This window comes from Ammospiza caudacuta, chromosome 19 (assembly GCF_027887145.1).
Source record: "Ammospiza caudacuta isolate bAmmCau1 chromosome 19, bAmmCau1.pri, whole genome shotgun sequence".
Classification (NCBI taxonomy): domain Eukaryota; kingdom Metazoa; phylum Chordata; class Aves; order Passeriformes; family Passerellidae; genus Ammospiza; species Ammospiza caudacuta.
The window spans coordinates 3,499,658-3,518,513 of NC_080611.1; the positions used below are offsets into that span (position 1 = coordinate 3,499,658).

Sequence of the window (18,856 nt, forward strand, 5' to 3'; positions counted from 1 at the left end):
GAGAGCCTGTCCATCCCATTTCCAGCAGGCTGGGATCCCCTGGTGCTGCAGCAGCAGCCAGGTCATTTCTGGTTGGGTTGTGAGATAGCTGGGAGCTCACACCATGCTCCTGCCCACCCTAGACTGGTTCCAGTCTGTAAAGTCATCTGAGGTCCTGAAGAAAAGGCTCTGGAGCAGTAAGTCCTACTGTGAGATGCTAAAGGCTGGTGTGGAAGCAAGCTCCAAATGTTCTCCACATTTGGCACCAAGGCTTTGGCTTGTTAACATCCTTTTTTCCTTTCCAAACTGGAGGCTTTGATCTCAAATACTTGGTCCTCTGGGTTTGGTTGATCATCTCTTTGTAGATTTTGTGTTGATCTAAAGGCAGTGGTGGGCTGTTCACAGAGATCTTGCTCCAGGGGCTGCTGCCACAGGATGATTTAGAACAGCAGTGTCAGGACAGAGCCCAGCAATGCAGGGAAAGAATGGCTCAAAGGGTTTTTTTTGTCTTGCAGCCATCTCCTGTGCCACAGGAGAAGAAAATACCTCCACCTGTCAAGCCCAAGCCAGGCCCAGCTTCCAGCTCTATCAAGGAAAAGCAGCTGCCCCTCTTATCCATCTTCAAACCAGAGGGTGCCCCCCCAGATGCCCAGGCCCCTTATGCTCCCCCTCTTCCCCCAGCAACACCTGAGGACCAAGGCAGGCAGGAACCCCCAGGGAAGGGTGAGTATTTGTTTCACCCATGTGGGATTTGGTAGGGCAGGGAGGGGATGGGGCTGGAATGAGCCCAGAGAGTCCTGGCACAGGTCCTGGCACCAGGCAGCGTGCCAGGGACTGAGCTGTGTGACACGAGGGAGGTGCTGCAATCTCATCTGTGAGCAATCAGAGATGTCACAGTTCCAGCCTGGCCCAGAAACCAGCGTGGCACTTCCCAGCTCTTAACTCTTCCCTTCTGAAAAATGCAGCTAAAAATAGAAAGGTCCTTGGGCTACAGCTTTATCAAGGTCCAGCCCACAAAACTTTTATTGTTTGCCTGCAGCATAATTAGCAAAGAAGCAATTAGTGGGTGGACTTTAGACCAGAGAGGAATGGGAAGCCAGAACTTTCACCTTTCCCTCTGGAGGGGCCTTAGAGACAGGCTGAGGAATAGGGAGTGTTTCTCAGAGGGAGGCTGAGCCTGGGAGACCTTGGATACATAAAGAATGTTTGGATGCTGCCCATTTTTAAAAAGTAGAGCTAATACTTAGCAGTAGTTTGGAAGTGTTATTCAGTCTTAGTTTTGCGTCTGAATTTCAGTGTGAGCCTGAATTCATTTTATACATTGGATACCTGTACCAAGGTATTTCGAGCTGTTAAAAATTCTCATCAGCATCACATTTCATACCCTGCAAGGAACAGTCAGTCAAACACATTACTGAAGGACTCCTTCCTGCAGCAACTTCCCTGCTATAAAAGAATTTCCCTGTTAGCTCCTCCTCTCTTAAAAAAATATTCTTTAGGAAGTCCTGTGAAAGTAAATCAAAGTTACTGCATTAGCCTGAAAAATTCCTTCATGCTTTGGAATAGGGATCTAGAAATAGCTGAAGTATGGGAATTACAACATTATTTGTCTATGGACTCTGAAGTTTTGAAAGTTTGAAGTGCTTAGATGAAGACATTCCTACCTCATAAAGTGAGAACTTTGAGCAGTTGCCTTCAGACTGAGCCTGTCTGTAACACATCTGCAGAGAGAGAGTCTGGTGCTAGTTTTGGGTGCCCTGAACCAGAACCTTGCAGCCTCCAAGCTCAGGGGAGAACTTTTATGTCCCTCTGAAAGCTTTAGCAGCCTGTTTATAATGACACAAAGTGAAACCTGTGTCTCCAACCTCAAGCACTGGGGCAGTGTCTCGTGTGGGAGGCTGAGTGCTCCCCGTGCCTGGAGTGTTTCTGTTCTTAGCAATGAATTCGTGGCTAGACAGTGGAAGTGTAATTTCCAGAAATTCTGGGAATGACTGATTTGTGCTTCAGGAGATTCCCTGACAGGAATATTCCGTCAGGAACTGTCTCCTTTCTCCTGGCAGGTCTTTGGTGGGTGGAAAGGACCTTGTAACCCTCACATCCCATCTTCACTGCTTTTTCTCCCCACACAGACTCTGCTGTGACAGTGGCAGGTGATGATGGGATCAAGACCCAGCTGTACAAGCTCACCACCAGCGTCAGCTTCTCCTATATCGACCCTGCCTGGAAAATTTTTCTGCGCAAAGAGGTTCAGTTCCTCAGCTGAGGATTGGCTTGGGGGAAGCTCGTCCCATCTCTGGTTAAAATGAGTTTATTTGGTCACAGGCACTCAGTGTAAGATCAGAGCACAAAGATAATTCTGGGATCACAGATCCAGGAGTTGGAGGCAGGGAATCATGTCATGGGGAATCTGGTCCTGCTCTGCCTTGCTGACACTTGTGTCTCAGTTTCTCTACCTGTCCTTTTCTCCCTCTATAGAGCACTGAGATATCTAGAACTGAGTTTGTTGTTGCTTGGTGCTTTTCTGTTAAAACAATACAAATGTGCTTAAAATCAAGTATTGGACAGTGTGCTAAACTCACCAGGGTTCATCCCTTGGTCTGAGCACTCAGGTTTTGGTTCTTCACTCGTGGTCCTTCTCTTTACATTCACAGCGTCTCCTCCCTGCCTGTGCCTGGAGATGAACTCATTCGTCCCTGGCAGCAGGGCATATGAATTGCAAAACATCCCCAGGAGCTACCTCTGCAATATCTGTAACACCACTATTGCCCTCCTCTTGCAGGTGTTTTACCCCAAAGAAAATTTCAGCCACCCTTACTGTCTGAACTTGCTGTGTGAACAGGTAAGCACTGGAGTGTGGCTCAAAGCCAGTTGTCTCTCTGGGGACAAAACACTCCATAATTACATTGCATGAGTTACCTGCACGTCTCCATCCCCAGCAGTGCAAGTCTCTTCCCCAGATCCATCCAGTCCCTGTTCACTCCTCTCTGAGACTCAGTTTAGCAGCCTCAGATGCTCCAGCTATCTATACAACAATAAAAGAACTTTTATTATTGCTTGATACAGCTTAATGATGAACATTACCTGTTTACCACCAGGGTACTTTTGGCAGCAGGTTTTATGTCTAGTCATAAGATTAATGAAAAACATATATATAATATCAGTGCTTCAGTAAATTGACTATTCCATCACTTTTCAAAATGACCTACTACATTTTTATGGAAGACTTCCTTGCTCATGCAACTTTTCATTACTTTTCCCCTTGTATTTATTTAAAGACTGGGATTCAGTAAACAAATAACTAATCTAGGACTTTGAGGAACTAGTCTAGGGCTATTCCAAAAGTAATATATACCACTGTTTTGGATAATGGTTACTGTAACACCTTTATTTACTTTTCCTGCAAGTTCTCCTTTTCCCTTATTATTCTAACTGTTACCTAGAGTGAGACAGGTTAAAACACCTCAGGAGAAATTAATCAGCATTCTGACATCATTACAACACTGCCAGGTGTGGCCTTTGCAATGGCAGCCTCTCTGTTCCCTTGCTCTGCAGATCATCCGTGACACCTTCTCCGAGTCCAGCTTTCGGATCTCCAGGGAGGAGAAGCGCAAGATGAAAGATCTGCTGAGTAATTAACAGCCCCATCACCCCTTCCCCTCTGTGCCCATCCCAGCTCCTGCTCAGGAATGGAAAACTGGCCTCCAAGCCTTTCAGTCAGTGCTAAGGGCAGAGGAGAAATGTTTGTCACTGCAGCAGGAAGGCACATTTGTAGAGTGCAGTGCAGGAATGTTTGTTTATTCCAAATGGCCCTGAAATTTCTGTGAGCCAGAAAAACTTAGTTCTGAAATGTTTTTTTGTGGGGAGGGGAAACTGAAGCCCAAGGATAGGATTTTGATTTGTTTCAAATTCCAACTGTCATCTCTGACATGATCTTCATGGAGAAAGGGATATAAACCAGTAGTAGATTGGTATGTGCAAATGTCCTTTCCCCTCTACATGTGGTTTGCTGTGGGGGTACCAGTCGTTGGATTTTCTGGGTCTGGATTGAAGGCACTTGAGACAGTAATTCATGTTTGGACTCAGGTGTTTATTATTTCTTATCAGTAAAACAGTCTCACTACTGTGAGTTCAGCAGCTTTTCATTAGAAGGCACAAAATGGCCAACAATCTCTTGTTACAAGGTCTTTTAAGACTAAATTATCCAATTAAGAACTGACACCTAGATTATTTTCCCTTTTAACCCAATAACTGATCTCAAAGAGCTGCAATGGGGACTTCTCCACCCAATTACAAAATGCCACCCAAACCCATGAAGAAGCATGAAGAAGAAGCATGAAGAAGAAACCCAGGATGACACCCTGTGCCCTCCATCTTGCTTCCAACCACAGCATATTAAAAATCCCCAAACCTCAATTTCTCACCCAGTGATACAACTACACTACTCTCTATAATCTATTTCACACTTTTGTGGATTCTAGCTTATCTTGAAGTCTAGGAAACTTTCTTCATGAATGAGGGTCAAAATCAGTGCTCCCCTAGGGGTCAGGGCATCCCAGAGCAGACAGAGAAATATTCCCTGTGATGCCCTGGGTTTCCACAGTTTGCTGTGCTGTGAGCACAGAGGGACTGCTGGGAAGGAATCCCTGGGAAGAGGGAGACTTGGCCACCTTTGTCTTTCTGAACAAGTAACTGTTCTGTGACCCTGCAGCGGAGTTCCGAGTTGGCAGCAATGCCCAGTCCATCCAGGAGGAGGGGATAAAGAAGAGGATTGTAGTGGCTGCTCGGGACAACTGGGCCAACTATTTCTCCCGCCTTTTCCCAGTTCAGGTGAGCCTTGATTCTCTCACCAGACCCTGGGCTTGCTTTAGCTGTGGCTCCAGTTCGCTCTCTCTGTCTCCTGCCTGGCCACACTGCAGTGGTTCTGTACCTTCCATACCCTGCAGGGTTTCACACCCCTTGCGTGGCACCTCCTTTCCATGGTGCCACCTGTGCAGGTGGGATGGAGCCTTTGGTTCTCTGTGCTGCACTTCCCTTTCAGGGTGAGAAGGGAAGTGATGTGCAGCTCCTGGGTGTTTCTCACCGGGGCATGAGGCTGCTGAAGGTGGAGAAAGCAGCTGGATACCATCCTGAGCACCTCAAGATCCTACGCAGCTACTGGTGAGCAAAAGGGCCCTGGCTGCTGCTGCAGGACAGTTTGTGTCTGGCAGGGTGTTGGAGGCAAACGGGATGGAGGAGCTGAAAATTCTGAGTTGTGCTGTGCTCTCTAGGATTACCCTAGGCTAGCTGTGACTCACTGACCCTCGTTTTAATAAGTCTGGCTTCTCCTTTTCCTTCCTGCCTTGAGCTTTGCTTACAACAAGTGAGCGCTGGGGGTGAATCAGCCCCGTGTGCCATCACAGCGAGCTCCTCAGGGTGAAAGCCATGAGCAGCTGGAGAATGGAGAATGTTGAGGCATGTCTCCATTCCCATTCCTTGGAAATGGGCTCCCATACCCAAGTTCTGCATCCCAAGCATGCTGGCTTGTGTTCCAGCTTTGCAGAGGTGCTGTCAGTGGAGATGAAAGGCAGCAATTCCCTGGAGTTCTCCCTGAAGACAGAGCAGCTCATCCTGCACTCTCCAAAGGCTCCGTGCATCAAGGACATGGTGGAACTCTTCATGCAGGAGCTGAGGCAGGTGAGGCAGCAGCTGGAGGGCAGTAGGGAATGAAGGTGGTTTCCCTGATGAAACAGAGATTGTCCATGGGGTGCCATGATCCAAGCCCTCCAATCCTTGGGATGAGATCTGACCTGGCCATGGCCTTTCCCCAGGACACCAACTATGTGGTGGCTCTGCGCAGCTACATCGTGGATGACAAGAGCCTGCTCAGCTTCAACAAGGGCGACCTCATTGAGCTGCTGCCCATGCAGGGTGTGGAGCCAGGTGAGGGGAAGTGTTGGGGTTGGCAGGACCAGGACCAAGGGCCTGTGGGATCCATGGTGCCAATACCAGAGGAATACAGGGGGGGCTGGCATCATCAGCCTCCAGCTCTGCTAGACAAGCCTTGACCCAGTTGCCTCAGTTATAGGAATATATGTTATATATACATATGTGTGTGTTTCCTTAGAATGCAGGAAAACCTGGTGAGTCTGATGCTCTCCTTTGCCAGCAGAGAGCTTCAGTGCTCGTTTCTCTTGGCAGCTGCCCTGGTTGCTGACCCTTTCTCTGTTCCTGTTCCAGGGTGGCAGTTTGGCTCCACGGGTGGCCGCTGTGGTCTCTTCCCCACCAGCCTGGTGCAGCTGGCTCCTGTCATTGACTACCTCAGCAGCAGCATGGACAGACGGGGGGAGCACAGGAAGGGCACCAGAGCTCCCCCAGAGAGCAGGAACACCAGCAGGGAGGTGAGCAGCCCTTGGGGAGGGACACCCAGGCCACATGGCTGGGTTCAGTGGGGCTGCCATGGCTCTGGGAGTGTCTGAGCTCTGAAGGCACAGGGAAGATGATGAGGGCTTAGTCTTTGCAGATGAGACACTCAAATCCATCACAGTGTTGGAGGGGAGGCACGACACACGCACGAGGCCTGACAGCTGAGAATACACACTGCAGCTGCCAGTTTTAGGCAGTTTATGCCTCAGCTGATGTTTTAGGGTGGGTTTGGTGGTGTTCCTGCAGAGTTCTGTCCTCAGCCTGACACCAGAAGCCACCAGCACCATGTTAGTGCCCGCTGGTGACCATTACACCATGATTGACTTTGCCACCGCCTACTTCCGAGAGGCTCAGTCCTTGTGAGTAGCCTGAGCTCCTTCCCCAACAGGGCCTGGGGAGCCTGACCCACCTTGGGCTCCTTCTGGGGGTGTTTCTTGGACTCTCTTGGACATGTTCCCTCTCCTCTGTCTAGGCAGGGCCTGAAGGGGACATCTGCTGAGAAGAAGAATGTGGCTGAGCTGGTGAAGCACACCAAGGTGAGCTCAGCCTCTGCCCCTGGCCCAGCCAGACCCCAGCTCCAGCCCTGCCTCTGGCTTTGTCCCACATGAACAAGAAACAGATCCTTGCCTGCAGTCTCTGGACAAGTTTAGGTGTCCTGTGGGGTCCTGGCAGCTCAAGTGTGTGACCCCCAGCCCTGTGTGACCCTGTGTTCTGGCCCTGCAGGTCCCAATCCAGGCGTCTCTGCTCCGCTACTCTGACAGCGAGCTGAACGAGCTGGCTACAAAGAACTTCCAGAGTAAGGAAGGAGCTCCCTGGGACACAGCACTGCAGAGGGGAGTGGGGTGGGCAGGGTGGGCACACACAGACATTGGGGGGCTCAGTGGGAGGGGAAACTGGGTGAGGAGGACCCCTTCCAAGGCATTTCTGAGTTCATAACCCCCTGTGTGCTTGCTGAAAGCTTCCAGCAAAAGGGACTTTGCCTGGAGTGCCAAGTGTCCCAGAACACTCTGCCTGGGCTTTGGGCTGGCTCCTCTTGTCCAGTGCAGGCCTTGTAACAGCAGAGAAGTGTTCAGGACATTTGCTTGCCCACTGCCAGCCCCATGGCAGAACCACCCCTGCTCAGACTAAAGGCCAGGCTTTGCCTTGCAGCGCTGATGAGGTTCATGGGAGATCAGCCAAAACACAAGCACCAGGCTGAGGTCCAGTGCATCTATGAAATCCTTCAGGTTTGTGAACTTCCCCCGGGGAAAGTGCAGAAGCACCAATGGGAGTGGAGGGCCAAGACCTTGCTGGGAAGGAGAAGGGCAGGGAGAGCCATAATGGCACCTCCTGCACGAGGAAGGGAGATGAAACAGACTGTGGGGAGGGTTTGCATGTAAATGGTTTCCCTGGATATCACTGTCTGGATGAGAGCACAACCTGCCTCTGCTCTCTGCTCCTTTGAGCCTAAATAGCACTGGAGAGGCTGCAAAGCCCAAACTTTAATCCAAACTGGCAGAGCTCTGAAGCTGGGAGAGGAAAGGCACAGAAATGACCTGGGGATTGTGACCATGTTCACAGGGGTCTCAGGTTGAGGGAGGAGACGAGGATCTGTCTCCATGTTTCAGAAGGTTTGATTTATTATTTTATAATATATATTACATTAAAACTATACTAAAAAAATAGAAGAAAAGGTTTCACTAGAAGGCTAGCTAAGCTAAGAATAGAAAAGAATCATAACAAAAGTTTGTGGCTCAGACAGAGAGCCCGAGCCAGCTGGGCTGTGATTGGCCATTAATTATAAATATCCACATGTACCAACTACAGATCTACCTGTTGCATTCCACAGCAGCAGATAATAATTGTTTACATTTTGTTCCTGAGGCCTCTCAGCTTCTCAGGAGGAAAAATCTCAAAGAAAAGATTTTTCATAAAAAGATGTCTGCAACAGGGGATGTCTCTGATGCTCTCATCCCCTCTCTGATGCTGTTTTCTCCTCTCTGGATGCAGCTGTGCAAGGAGAAGGAGAATTTGCACGATGAGATCTACTGCCAGGTCATCAAACAGGTCACCCACAACCCTCAGCAGTGAGTACCAGCCCTTGCAGCTGCTGTGTGTGCACAGCTGGAAAGGAACCATCTGCTGCAGGGACACCAGGGCCAGGGGGAGGCTGTCCCCTCATGATGGGCTGTCCCCAGCTGCTCCCGATGAAGCTCCTGCTGAGCACTCAGGAAATTTTGCAGTCACAGGGTCAGGCATTTTCACTTTAGTGGATATTTTTCCTTATATTTCTGGCTGCTGATCTATCTGGGCACCAGTAAACATTCCTGGTGGCTCCTGCTCATGGTGCTGCTCAGAGCCCTGATGTCCTCCCCCCAGCCTTGGGGAATTGATGAACACCAGTCAAGGCCTGGCTTGGCCCCACACTGCCCTGGGAGGTGGTGTGACCTTGATTGTTCCCTTTCTTTGCTTCCTGTTGGAATAACTGAATCAATCTCTTACTCAGCACAAGAAACCTCTGACCAAGGGCTGACCCCTCCTTTTCTGCCAACTGCCAGAGGTGTTCAGAAGGGCACAAGCTCACTTTGAGCTGCTCAGAGCAGGACCTGTCTTGTCCCAAGGTGCCCACAGTCCTTTCTGATCCACAGGGAGAGCGAGCTGCGGGGCTGGTTGCTCCTAAATCTGCTCACTGGGTACTTCCTGCCTTCCAAAATCCTGATGCCCTATGCCACCAAGTTCCTGCAGCTGGCCAGCAGTGATCCATCCAGCACCCACCATGGTAAGACCGTTTGTGTCCTGTAAAGCAAATATTCCAGATCTAATCCCCCCTCCTGTCATTCTTCTGAACCACCATTGTCATGTTTGGATGTGTCCTGGCAGGGTGGGAGTGAGGTCAAGTCTCTTTGCTCCCCTAGCAGTGACCATGGGTGTCTTGGTTTGAAAAGACAGGTGTCTGCCAAGGAAGGCAGGAGTTTCCCTTGAAATGGAAAATGTAAACCCCCTCCCTCTGAATTATTATAATTTTGAAATTAAGGGGCTCTCAGACAATGATATGGGAATAGGAATAGCAGCTCTTTACCAGGAAAATTAAAATTACAAATGCGATAGTACAAAAAAGAAACCAAACCACTGCCAGACTGAGAACATGCCCTGCCCGCTGTGTGTCAGGGCGGTGTCCCAGCCCCATGCCATGGGGGCTCAGCCCTCCTGCAGTGCCAGCTGTGGCTCTGCTGCAGCAGGGATCCTGCACAAGGGGGGAGTTTTCCTCTGCAGCTCCAGGGCTGCTGCAGATGGGCCTGGGCTCCCTCTGGCCATGCAGGGCAGCAGAAAGCTGCTCCTCTGGCAGTGCAGGGGGCAAAGGCTGCTGTGCTGTGCCAGGCTCAGATTGGATCCAGGTAGGAATGCTTGGCTCCTCCCCTGGGCGGAGCATCTCCCCATGGGATGCTGGGATTGGATCAGCCCTGCAGGGACACTCAGTGGCCATGGAGAGCAGAGATCTGCTGGAGGGAGGGTTGGCTGTGGGGGAGATAAAGGAAAAACTGCCCCATGAACAGCAGAGAACTGCCCCAGCTCTGACAGATGGGGATAGAATGCACACCCCCAGCACATCTTGTAACCTAAGACAAGGGGTTAAATTCAACCCATCCAGGATGACCCAACAGCACAGGACACCATGTTTGGTTCTCTGTTTGGCTCAGCACACGGAGCTTTTTCCTTTTCCTGCAGATATAGCCAAGATCTGCCAGAGCAACCTGCGCAAAAACTTCCTGTACGGGGGCCGCCGGCACCTCCCCTTCCCTGTGGAGATGGAGGCACTGCTGGTATGGGGGGCAGAGAGGTGGGGTGGGTGCTGGCAAAGGGGGACAGGGAAGAGGCTTTGGAGGTGCCACATGCAGTGTGACAGGGGGAGTGGGTGTTTCAGGAGAGGAAATGGAGCGTGGGCATGGAAGGAGCTTGGGAGGTCCAGGCCATGGAGTGGCCAGGGAAAGGGAGGCGCTGTGGGCGAGCAGGGGCAGCAGGGATGGGGAAGGAGGGACAGACACGTGGGGCTGATGGGACCCTGCATGTCTGCCTGCCTGACATTGTCCTTGCAGAAGGGACACGGCGCCCGCCGGATGGTGGTGCTGATGCCTGGAGGCCTGGAGTACCTCACCAGGATCAGGACATTCACTGTGAGTTAGAGCTGGGAGTTCCTTCAGGGGTTTGGACTCTGAGCCACACTGTGGCCGTGTTCACAGGGGTCTCAGGGTGAGGGAAGAGATGAGGATCTGACTCCATGTTTTCAGAAGGCTTGATTTATTATCCTATGATATATACTACATGAAAACTATACTAAAAGAATAGAAGAAAAGGTTTCATCAGAAGGCTAGCTAGGCAAAGAATAGAAAGGAATGTTAAAAAAGTTAGCTGTCTCAGACTCTCTGTCCAAGGCAGCTGGGCTGTGATTGGCCATTAATTATAAACATCCAAGATGGCCAATCAAAGATCCACCTGTTGCATTCCACAGCAGCAGATAATCATTGTTTACATTTTGTTCCTGAGGCCTCTCAGCTTCTCAGGAGGAAAAAAAATCCTAAGGAAAGGATTTTTCATAAAAAGATGTCTGTGACACCACACCAGGGAAATCCCTTATCTGACAAGGAAGAATGTGTCTGCCTCCTCTTGGGCTTGCCTGGTCAGGGTTTTCATTTCCTTCTCTCCTTGCTTCAGGTGGCCAAGGAGCTCTTGCAGGAGATCTGTGAGCAGATGGGAATAGGTGAACAGCAAGAAACACAGGACTTTGTTCTCTTTGCTATCAGGAGTGACGACAAAAATCTTGGCAAGTAGAGACCAGCATGGAGCTTCTCTCTTCCAGCAGCCTCTGCAAAAAGGAGCATCACAGCTCCTGCTTGGAATAGTTCCTCCACCCTTGCTGCCTCCTGGGAGGGTCCTCTTCAGCAGTTTCCCTCTGTATTAGGGTTAAAGATTGATCCTTCTCAGGGACTGTATTGCTTGTTCCTGAAAGAGGTGTGGGGTTCTGTGTCCCTTTGGAATGGCTGATGGTTGGCAGGGGGGAATTGAGGTGTGCAGGAAGGCTCCAGTCCCAGCCTCTCCTCCAAGAAGGATGGATGACTCTCTCTCTGTGTCATGCAGGTAAAATGGTGAGGCCAATAAAACTGGAGGAGTATCTTCATGATTACCTGCTGGAGGACATGCTGATCACTGTGACCTTACGCAGGCTCATCTGGAGGACACCTCTGCACTTTGACAACCAAGTTTACACAGATGTCCATTATGGACAGGTAAGCAAGAGCAGGACCCTCCCTAGCAGGGACAGAGGTGGTGTCCCAGCCAGCAGGAATGTCCCGAAGGGCTGGAAAAGCAGGAGGGCTTTGGCTGATAGGCTTTGTGTGCTGTTCCTGGGAGTGACTGAGCACTGAAGCTATGCATGCCAGGAAGGCTCTGTGGCCTTAGCCTGGAGCACTGCTGTTCCACACATTGTGCAGCTCCCCAGGCTCTTCCTGAGCTCAGAGAGCCTTTGTTTTGCATTATCAGCAAGGCAGGATGTGGCTCTGTGCAGCCTGGCATTGCCCAGACCTGCCTGTACCCTCTGGCAGCTTTAACAAAGGACTCTTTGCTGTGATGTCCCTCAGGTGCTGTGGGATTACCTGAATGGGAGGATCCTGCTGAACCAGAATAAAGAAATGGAGATGCAGGTGGGCCTTTTGGCAATGCTCCAGCACTGGGCCAAAGTGGAGCAGCAGAACTCTGCTCCCTCCAGGTATGTCTGTGGCAGAGGGATCTCTGTGGTGGCCATAGGCACCACAGGGGTTAGGGGCAGGTACCTGGAAGTCCTCTCTGGATAATTAAGAAATGTCCAGTTCTGGAAAACACAGAGGGTCATGAGGGTGCCATGGTCATTTCATTTGATTGCCATGGATTTGTAACACTGAGAAGGAAGAGCATGAGCTCATGGTTTGGGTGAATCCTCCTGTGCTCTCTCTCACAAGTGTCAGAGGTTTCAACCCTGGACACCTGAAATCTGTAGTGAGATGCCCAAAGGGAACAAAATTGTCCCTGGATACTGGAAACCTTCAGTCCTGCAGTTCCAAGCTGTACTTCACTGTCACTCCTTCCTTTCCTTGTGCACTTTGACTTGCAGTTGAGGTAATGCCTCCATCAGATCCCCTTAAAGCACCAGCAGCAGGGAAATGGCCCTGAGGAGCTCTTGCTGTCTCCACAAAGGAGGGATTTCTCTCCATGCACTGAATTCTCTGCGGACAAGGGTGGTCTCACTGTCTCTGATGGCTCCTTCCACCTTACCCAAAGCAGACATCACCTGTTGTGCTCTTCCTCTCCCCCTTCACCCTCATTCCCAGATATACAATGGAAAGTTGTTGCCCCATCCCCTCCTTCCCCTTAATCCCCTGGCTGATGTTTTGTCATGGTGTTCACAGGGGTCTGAGGATGAGGGAAGAGATGAGGATCTGACTCCATGCTTCAGAAGGCTTGATTTATTATTTTATGATATATATTATGTTAAAACTATACTAAAAGAATAGAAGAAAGGATTTCATCAGAAGGCTGGCTAAGAATAGAAAAAGAATGATAACAAAGGCTTGTGACTGACCGAGACAGTCTGGACAGCTGGACTGTGATTGGCCATTACTCAGAAACAACCACATGAGATCAATCATAGATGCACCTGTTGCATTCCACAGCAGCAGATAATCATTGTTTACATTTTGTTCCAGAGGCCTCTCAGCTTCTCAGGAGAAGAAATCCTAAGAAAAGGCTTTTTCATAAAACATGTCTGTGAAAATGTTTGGTTTTATCTGGCAGGGGGTGAATTAGAATCTGTTTTTTGGCACAGGGAAGAGCTGAAGGAATACACTCCCAAGAGCCTGCAGGCCTCCATCAGCCCCAAGGCTCTGCACAGCCACGTGGCCACACTGCTGAGAACCAGGCAGCCCCTGCAGCCACGGGAGGCAAAAATCCAGTTCATAGGTGAGGAGACATCCAGATCTGCCTCAGTTCCTCTGCTGTTTCAGCTTCTGGAAGCTGCTCTGAATGCACTTTTGGGACAATTCATGAGCTTGTTGATGATTCTTGGAGCCTGGAATGAGAGTTCAATTCCCTGACCGCTTCTCACTGTGGATTAGATCTTGTTTCCAAGCATGGTGATCATGGTAAAGTTCCATCTCTTGTAGGAATCTGCAGTGGATTTTCAGAGCTCTGTACAAGCTGTGTTCTAATTGATATTCTGGCTGCATGTCTGTTTTCCAGTTAGAAAAGGACAGAACATCCACCCAGACCACTGAGAATTGAGCCTCAGAAGCTGGGGAGAGAGGCAGAAGTTGTCAACATTATTTTTAATGTAGTAAATCTTGGGAACACTGGCAGCTTTGACCACCCCAGGCTGGTGCAGTAAATTGCTGGCTGAAAGCTGCTGTCCTCAGGCCACTTTTTGCTGTCTTCTAGAGCACGTGATGAGATTGCCTTTCTTTGGCTACTCCATCTTCACAGTGGAGAGAATCAGTGATGACACTATCCCTGTGCCCTGTTTCTTTGGTGTGAACAAGGAGGAGATCATTGTGGTGGATGGCACCACCCAGGTATGCCAGACAATCCCCCCTGATGTCTGTCAGATATAAACTGTGGCTTTAGAAGAACTTGTGAAGGAAGAGGCTGGACATCACAGCCACTCTATCTCTGTTTAGGAGATAGTGTTTGGGTTTTTGATGGAGAGGCATAGTGTATGATGTGGATTATCCTACATTTCATGGACTGTCTGATAGGGCAGAGCAAGAGAGTGTACCACAGGCATTATTGCCATGGGCTCTTTTGTAGTTCCAGTGTTTATGCTAACAGTCCACAGCAAAACTAAATGCAGAACACATTCCTGTTTGTCCCAATCCTGTGGGAGCTCCAGGGATGTATCCTGCACACACCACCCTGTGCCCCAGACCTTCCTTCAGCTTTCCACAGGTGACTTGTGGTGGGAATCAATGGTTTCCCTGTGGGCACTGCTCCTGAGGGTGGCTGTTCCCTGGCAGGCCGTGTCCCGCGTGGTTGCCCTGAAGGAGCTGCAGAGGATGCGCACGCTGAGGCCTCTCTCCGACGGGGGCCCTCCCGGCCTGGAGCTCCACTACGGCTCCCCCGACAGCCCCAGGGGCCTGTGGCTGGAACTGGCTCAGGTGAGATCAGCCTGGGCCTGCAGCCTCCCCCTGGCACCTCCCAACCTGCCCTGCCTGCCCGGCTGAGCCTCTGCTGAGGGCTGGTGCTGCTGCTCCTCTCTCGTGTCCCAGAGGAGGAGGGGGAATCTTGCTCCTGCTGAAACACCTCACAAAAGCCATTAGTTTCTCTGTTCTCTTCTTTTTCTAGTAAATTGCCCAGGCAGGACTTTTTGGTCATCCTTAAGTTTGAGGTGAAGTCTCCTAAGACTATGAGATGTCTTTTTACCCAGTTGAGGAGAGAAACTTCTGGGCTTCCTTCCTCTTTAAGGGGACAAGGATAGTTTTGTCACTCTGTCAACAGAAAACACATTCCTATAGGGGACATTGCATTTCCAGGCTCTGAAGTGCAGCTTGGTCCCAGCACATGGCTGATATTTAATTATGGGAAGTGATTTATGGGGATATTATTTAATTAGAGAAAGCAGCTCTTTCTGGGGCAAAGAGTGATTGATGCTGGTTTGTGTTTTGACAGGCCAAAGAACTGTACCACACGATTGTTGTCATCCTGGATAAAATAGAGCTGCACTCCTAGAGCCTCAAAGGAGGAGAATGGCCAAGGAAAACAGCACTGTTTCCCTTTCTCTGAACTTGGTCAGTGCTCCCTGGCCTGTTTTTGGGAGAGAACTCTTCCAGGAGACACCCATGACCTCAGCCAGCTGCTTTCTAAGGATGCCACCACAGCGTTTGTGGCCTCGTGACCTGCCACTCAGCCCTCAAGCGCTTCCTTGGAACAATCCAAGCTGTGGCTAAACAAACCCCAAGGGCCTCTCCACACCACAGCCCCTTCCAGCAAAGAGCAGCTGACCCAAAGCAAGCACTTGCCTTCAAGCTTTGCACTGTGCAACTCCTCCTTTCTCTTTTGAATTAATTATCATGAGCAAAGCCTGGTGCTTGCCAGAGATTTGTGTATCCCAATGCCCAGCTGAGCTGTGCAATGCCTGCAGGGGCTGCTGGTGCTTTCCAGGAGCCAGATTTGTCTCTGAATTGATATGCAGAGATCCTCTAGCAGGATTTGTGAAGCAATTTGTACAAAGCATCCTAATTGAAAAGCAGATCAGTGTTAATCATACAATTATCACATATGCTAGGGTACAGATTGAGCTGCAATGGTAAGGAAGTTTATTGTTAATTAATTTCTCACTGACATAATTATATGCATATGCTTCCCTCTACTATAAAGAAGTCAGTCATGGCCATGCAGCTGTCAGACTTCAATGATGGCTTTGTGCCCATGGGGGAAGCATCTTCAAACAGAACTTGTATTATACTGAAGTGTTTTGGGTTGTACAAAAATATTTAATTTATTTTTATTGCCACAGCTCTCCTAATGACCTGAGGAGTAACTGCCCTTTAGGAAATTGCAATAAAATAATCACAGAGATGTTCTGAAGGTATGATATGCTAGATGTTACATCTAACCTGGGAAAACTTAACTGCAGGTAATGGGCAAAGCTTGAGGAAAATGTTTTCACTGTTGGTAGGAAAGGGGGATAAATCTGAGGGTGCTCAGTGCAAGCCCTGATGCACAATTAGACTTTTGCTGGTGAGCTGAAGCCAGTGGGAACTACAGCATCTTCCCTGGCTTCTCTTTGAGTGCTGCTTAATGTACCTCTGAGCAGTCTGTGTGACTGAGTGGGAAGAAAAAGCTTCCAGGAACAATCCACAGCAGTTGTAGCATTGCTTTATTGTCAGTCCTGCATATACCCTTCAGGGCATTTAAAAAAATACATCTGTGGAATGCAGTGACCCAAACCCCTGGGCAGCCTCTGAGGCTGCACATTCCTCTGGCAGCACTGGAGCCTGAGGCCACCAGCCCCTGTAAGTATGGAACAGAGGCAGAACCCCACAAAAACCCAACAGGAAGGATTGTACCAGGGAATCAGGTTCAGGTTCCATATGAACATAGCAGCAGAGGTACCACAGTGTCAGTTTGAGGGTCACAGCAGAGACCTACCCAGCTGTAACAGCAGCACTGCTCCCTGCACTGCAGACTTGTGGTGGGGCACAGGGAGCAAATATGGCTTTAGGGACTACAAGCAAAGGCTGGAAGTGTTGCAGGGGTTAATACTGAAAGAGTATCACCACTTAAATTAAAGGGCAGACAGAACTGGACAAAATCAAAGAAGTTCACATTAAAAGAAAAAGAATCTGAATTTCTCCTCTTTAGAAAGCAAGCACTGCCTCCATGGTAATTACAAAATGCTCCTCCCCTGCCCTTCAAACAAAAATATTCCATCCAGGAACTCAAACATTGAGTTTGTCACTGGCAGCCCTGAGCAAAGCATGAGAACTTGTAGCATACTGGTGACACTGAAGTAAGAAACAGGGAGAGGGGGAGCAAGGGGAGAAGCCATTTAGAAAGCAAGGTGCCATCCCAAAGCAGAGTCCCAGCTGGAAAGTCTGAGCCCTGCCCAGACTGCTGCAGGTAGTCGAGGTTGGAGACAGTGCAGAACATCCAAGGCAGCAGCCCCTAACAAAGCCAGCAGGTACAACTTCACACCTCTTGGTCCTGGAGGGTTTCAGCACCCCACTTATACTGGGAAAACTCAACATGAGTTCACAAAAACTGGCTCCCTTGAATGTGTGTCACTAAGGACACAAGTGAGCAAAATGCACTGGAGAAAAGAAAAATAAATCTCATTTCTGCAGTCTCATGAGACCCTCCATGGCTGAGTTCTTCCACATCCCCTGGTGGTGCTGCTGCAGGAAGGAAGAGCCAACAAGCAGCAGGGATCAGCTCTCCAAACTCTGCAGCTCCTCCCAGTCTGCCTCACTCTCACACCTGAGCCTTGTTTTGAAAAACTCCTTGATGAGCCTCTGTGCTTCCTCCTTCACTGCAAGAGAGGAAACACCATCTTTTGAGTTGATATTTAAGACATCTGCCCCTCTAAAGCCATGAAGCAGCGTGGCATTGCAATAACCCCAGACACACCTGTCTTGCGGGCAGGGCTCTGCTCCTGGGTCAGTAAGTGAGAGAGGTGCCTGGCAAAGCCCTTGAAGAGATCCTGCAGCATTGGGGAAGAGCAGAAAGCACAGTTACCTCAGCAGTCTGTTCCCATGTTTGTCTTGCCCTTAGCACAGACTGGCACTCCTACACTGAACACGGAACTGGCCCTGCAGGGCTGGAGAAGGCCAGGCACACACATCCTGCCTTGCAGGGCACAGCAGGGAAACACCAGCACTGAACCTGAGCTGCTCCTGCTTCACAGGTGGGAGTTAAAAATGTGCCAGGGTTTAATGTGAAAATATGAACAACCACAAGGAAGTGTGGAACCAACAGACACCAACTCGTTTGTGGGAGAGGGCAGTTGCTGCACATGGAGTCACTTACTTAAACAGCACATAAATAAAAGGTGTGATCCACATCATCTCCCCCTTCTCAGAGCCCCAGATCCCTAGAGAGATGAATTCTCCTGATAAAGTGGGCCTTGAGCTGTACTCTACCTTGGAAGCAAATTTGCCCCCCTTGTAGAACGGGGTCAAATACTTGACAACGATGTCTGCAGTCTCTTTGAGGGACATGCCTTTGGTCACTGGCTGTATGGTCCTGCTGCTTCCTTCTTTATCACACTGTGCTAAGTTTGAGTCAAAAGTCACCTTCTTCTTTGTTGGACCAACACTTTTGCCCTCTGGCTGGGTCAGAATTGAAGATATTGCCACTGTCCGGAGCCTCTTTTTTGCAGGACTTTCCATATCCTGGAGAGGGGACAGAAAACCAAACCCACCAATTCCTGTGGCAGCACTGCCTACCAAACAGCCACCATCTTCCAAGAGCACAAAACTTTGCAGCATCCTGCAGCCTCTGCCTCCAGTGAATACCCAGTAGGAATCTCTGTAACTCTTTTTCACATGCTGTGCAGACACTACAAAAAAAACTCTCTAAAGAATATCACATTTAGAACTACCCTGTGCTCATACTGGGGCAGCTAATTGCTAGACCTGATCCTACAGAGGAAAACTGACTGGAAAAGATTTCTCAGGATGTCTGCTGAGAACAGAATACACCCCTCAGGAAGAATCAGCCACATCAGGAGAGCCCCACTCCTGCTCAGTTTGAAAGAGAGAGGAGAGTGCAGGGTTGCAGAGACAGCTGTCAGGCAGTCTCAGCTGCCAAATGCAGAAGCAGAAAATTAATGGCAAGGCAGGCACTGAGCAGGGGTCACTTCCCAATGGTCCTGTGTGTCTCTGGCCTGTGGTTGTGCCCTTGCCTTGAGAAAGCAGCTCCCTAATTATAGTTAGTGACAGATCTCAGGGGGTGGAGACACTAATTCCAGGCAAGT

General features: G+C 49.7%; 2 protein-coding genes across 2 annotated transcripts in view; one reads left to right on the forward strand and one right to left on the reverse strand.

The window, feature by feature from the left end:
* MYO15B (myosin XVB) overlaps nt 1–15,190 on the forward strand; it is a 46,044-nt gene extending 30,854 nt beyond the window's left edge. The window contains exons 39-62 of the mRNA XM_058817527.1: nt 495–702; nt 2,109–2,224; nt 2,759–2,818; nt 3,532–3,607; nt 4,688–4,806; nt 5,018–5,136; nt 5,511–5,652; nt 5,787–5,898; nt 6,196–6,356; nt 6,628–6,740; nt 6,854–6,917; nt 7,105–7,177; nt 7,531–7,607; nt 8,371–8,447; nt 9,009–9,139; nt 10,087–10,181; nt 10,455–10,532; nt 11,071–11,179; nt 11,494–11,642; nt 11,994–12,121; nt 13,214–13,347; nt 13,822–13,955; nt 14,397–14,537; nt 15,049–15,190. Coding sequence (XP_058673510.1) covers nt 495–702; nt 2,109–2,224; nt 2,759–2,818; nt 3,532–3,607; nt 4,688–4,806; nt 5,018–5,136; nt 5,511–5,652; nt 5,787–5,898; nt 6,196–6,356; nt 6,628–6,740; nt 6,854–6,917; nt 7,105–7,177; nt 7,531–7,607; nt 8,371–8,447; nt 9,009–9,139; nt 10,087–10,181; nt 10,455–10,532; nt 11,071–11,179; nt 11,494–11,642; nt 11,994–12,121; nt 13,214–13,347; nt 13,822–13,955; nt 14,397–14,537; nt 15,049–15,108 — 2,676 coding nt within the window. The 3' untranslated portion in view covers nt 15,109–15,190. The remainder of the gene's footprint in view (nt 1–494; nt 703–2,108; nt 2,225–2,758; nt 2,819–3,531; nt 3,608–4,687; nt 4,807–5,017; nt 5,137–5,510; nt 5,653–5,786; nt 5,899–6,195; nt 6,357–6,627; nt 6,741–6,853; nt 6,918–7,104; nt 7,178–7,530; nt 7,608–8,370; nt 8,448–9,008; nt 9,140–10,086; nt 10,182–10,454; nt 10,533–11,070; nt 11,180–11,493; nt 11,643–11,993; nt 12,122–13,213; nt 13,348–13,821; nt 13,956–14,396; nt 14,538–15,048) is intronic.
* A 1,118-nt stretch (nt 15,191–16,308) lies between these two features.
* The window catches only part of RECQL5 (RecQ like helicase 5), a 37,488-nt gene continuing 34,940 nt past the window's right edge, over nt 16,309–18,856 (reverse strand). Inside the window, exons 18-20 of the mRNA XM_058817503.1 lie at nt 18,021–18,272; nt 17,509–17,581; nt 16,309–17,410 (exon numbers count right to left, since the gene is read on the reverse strand). Of these exons, the coding sequence (XP_058673486.1) occupies nt 17,310–17,410; nt 17,509–17,581; nt 18,021–18,272 (426 nt within the window). The 3' untranslated portion in view covers nt 16,309–17,309. The remainder of the gene's footprint in view (nt 17,411–17,508; nt 17,582–18,020; nt 18,273–18,856) is intronic.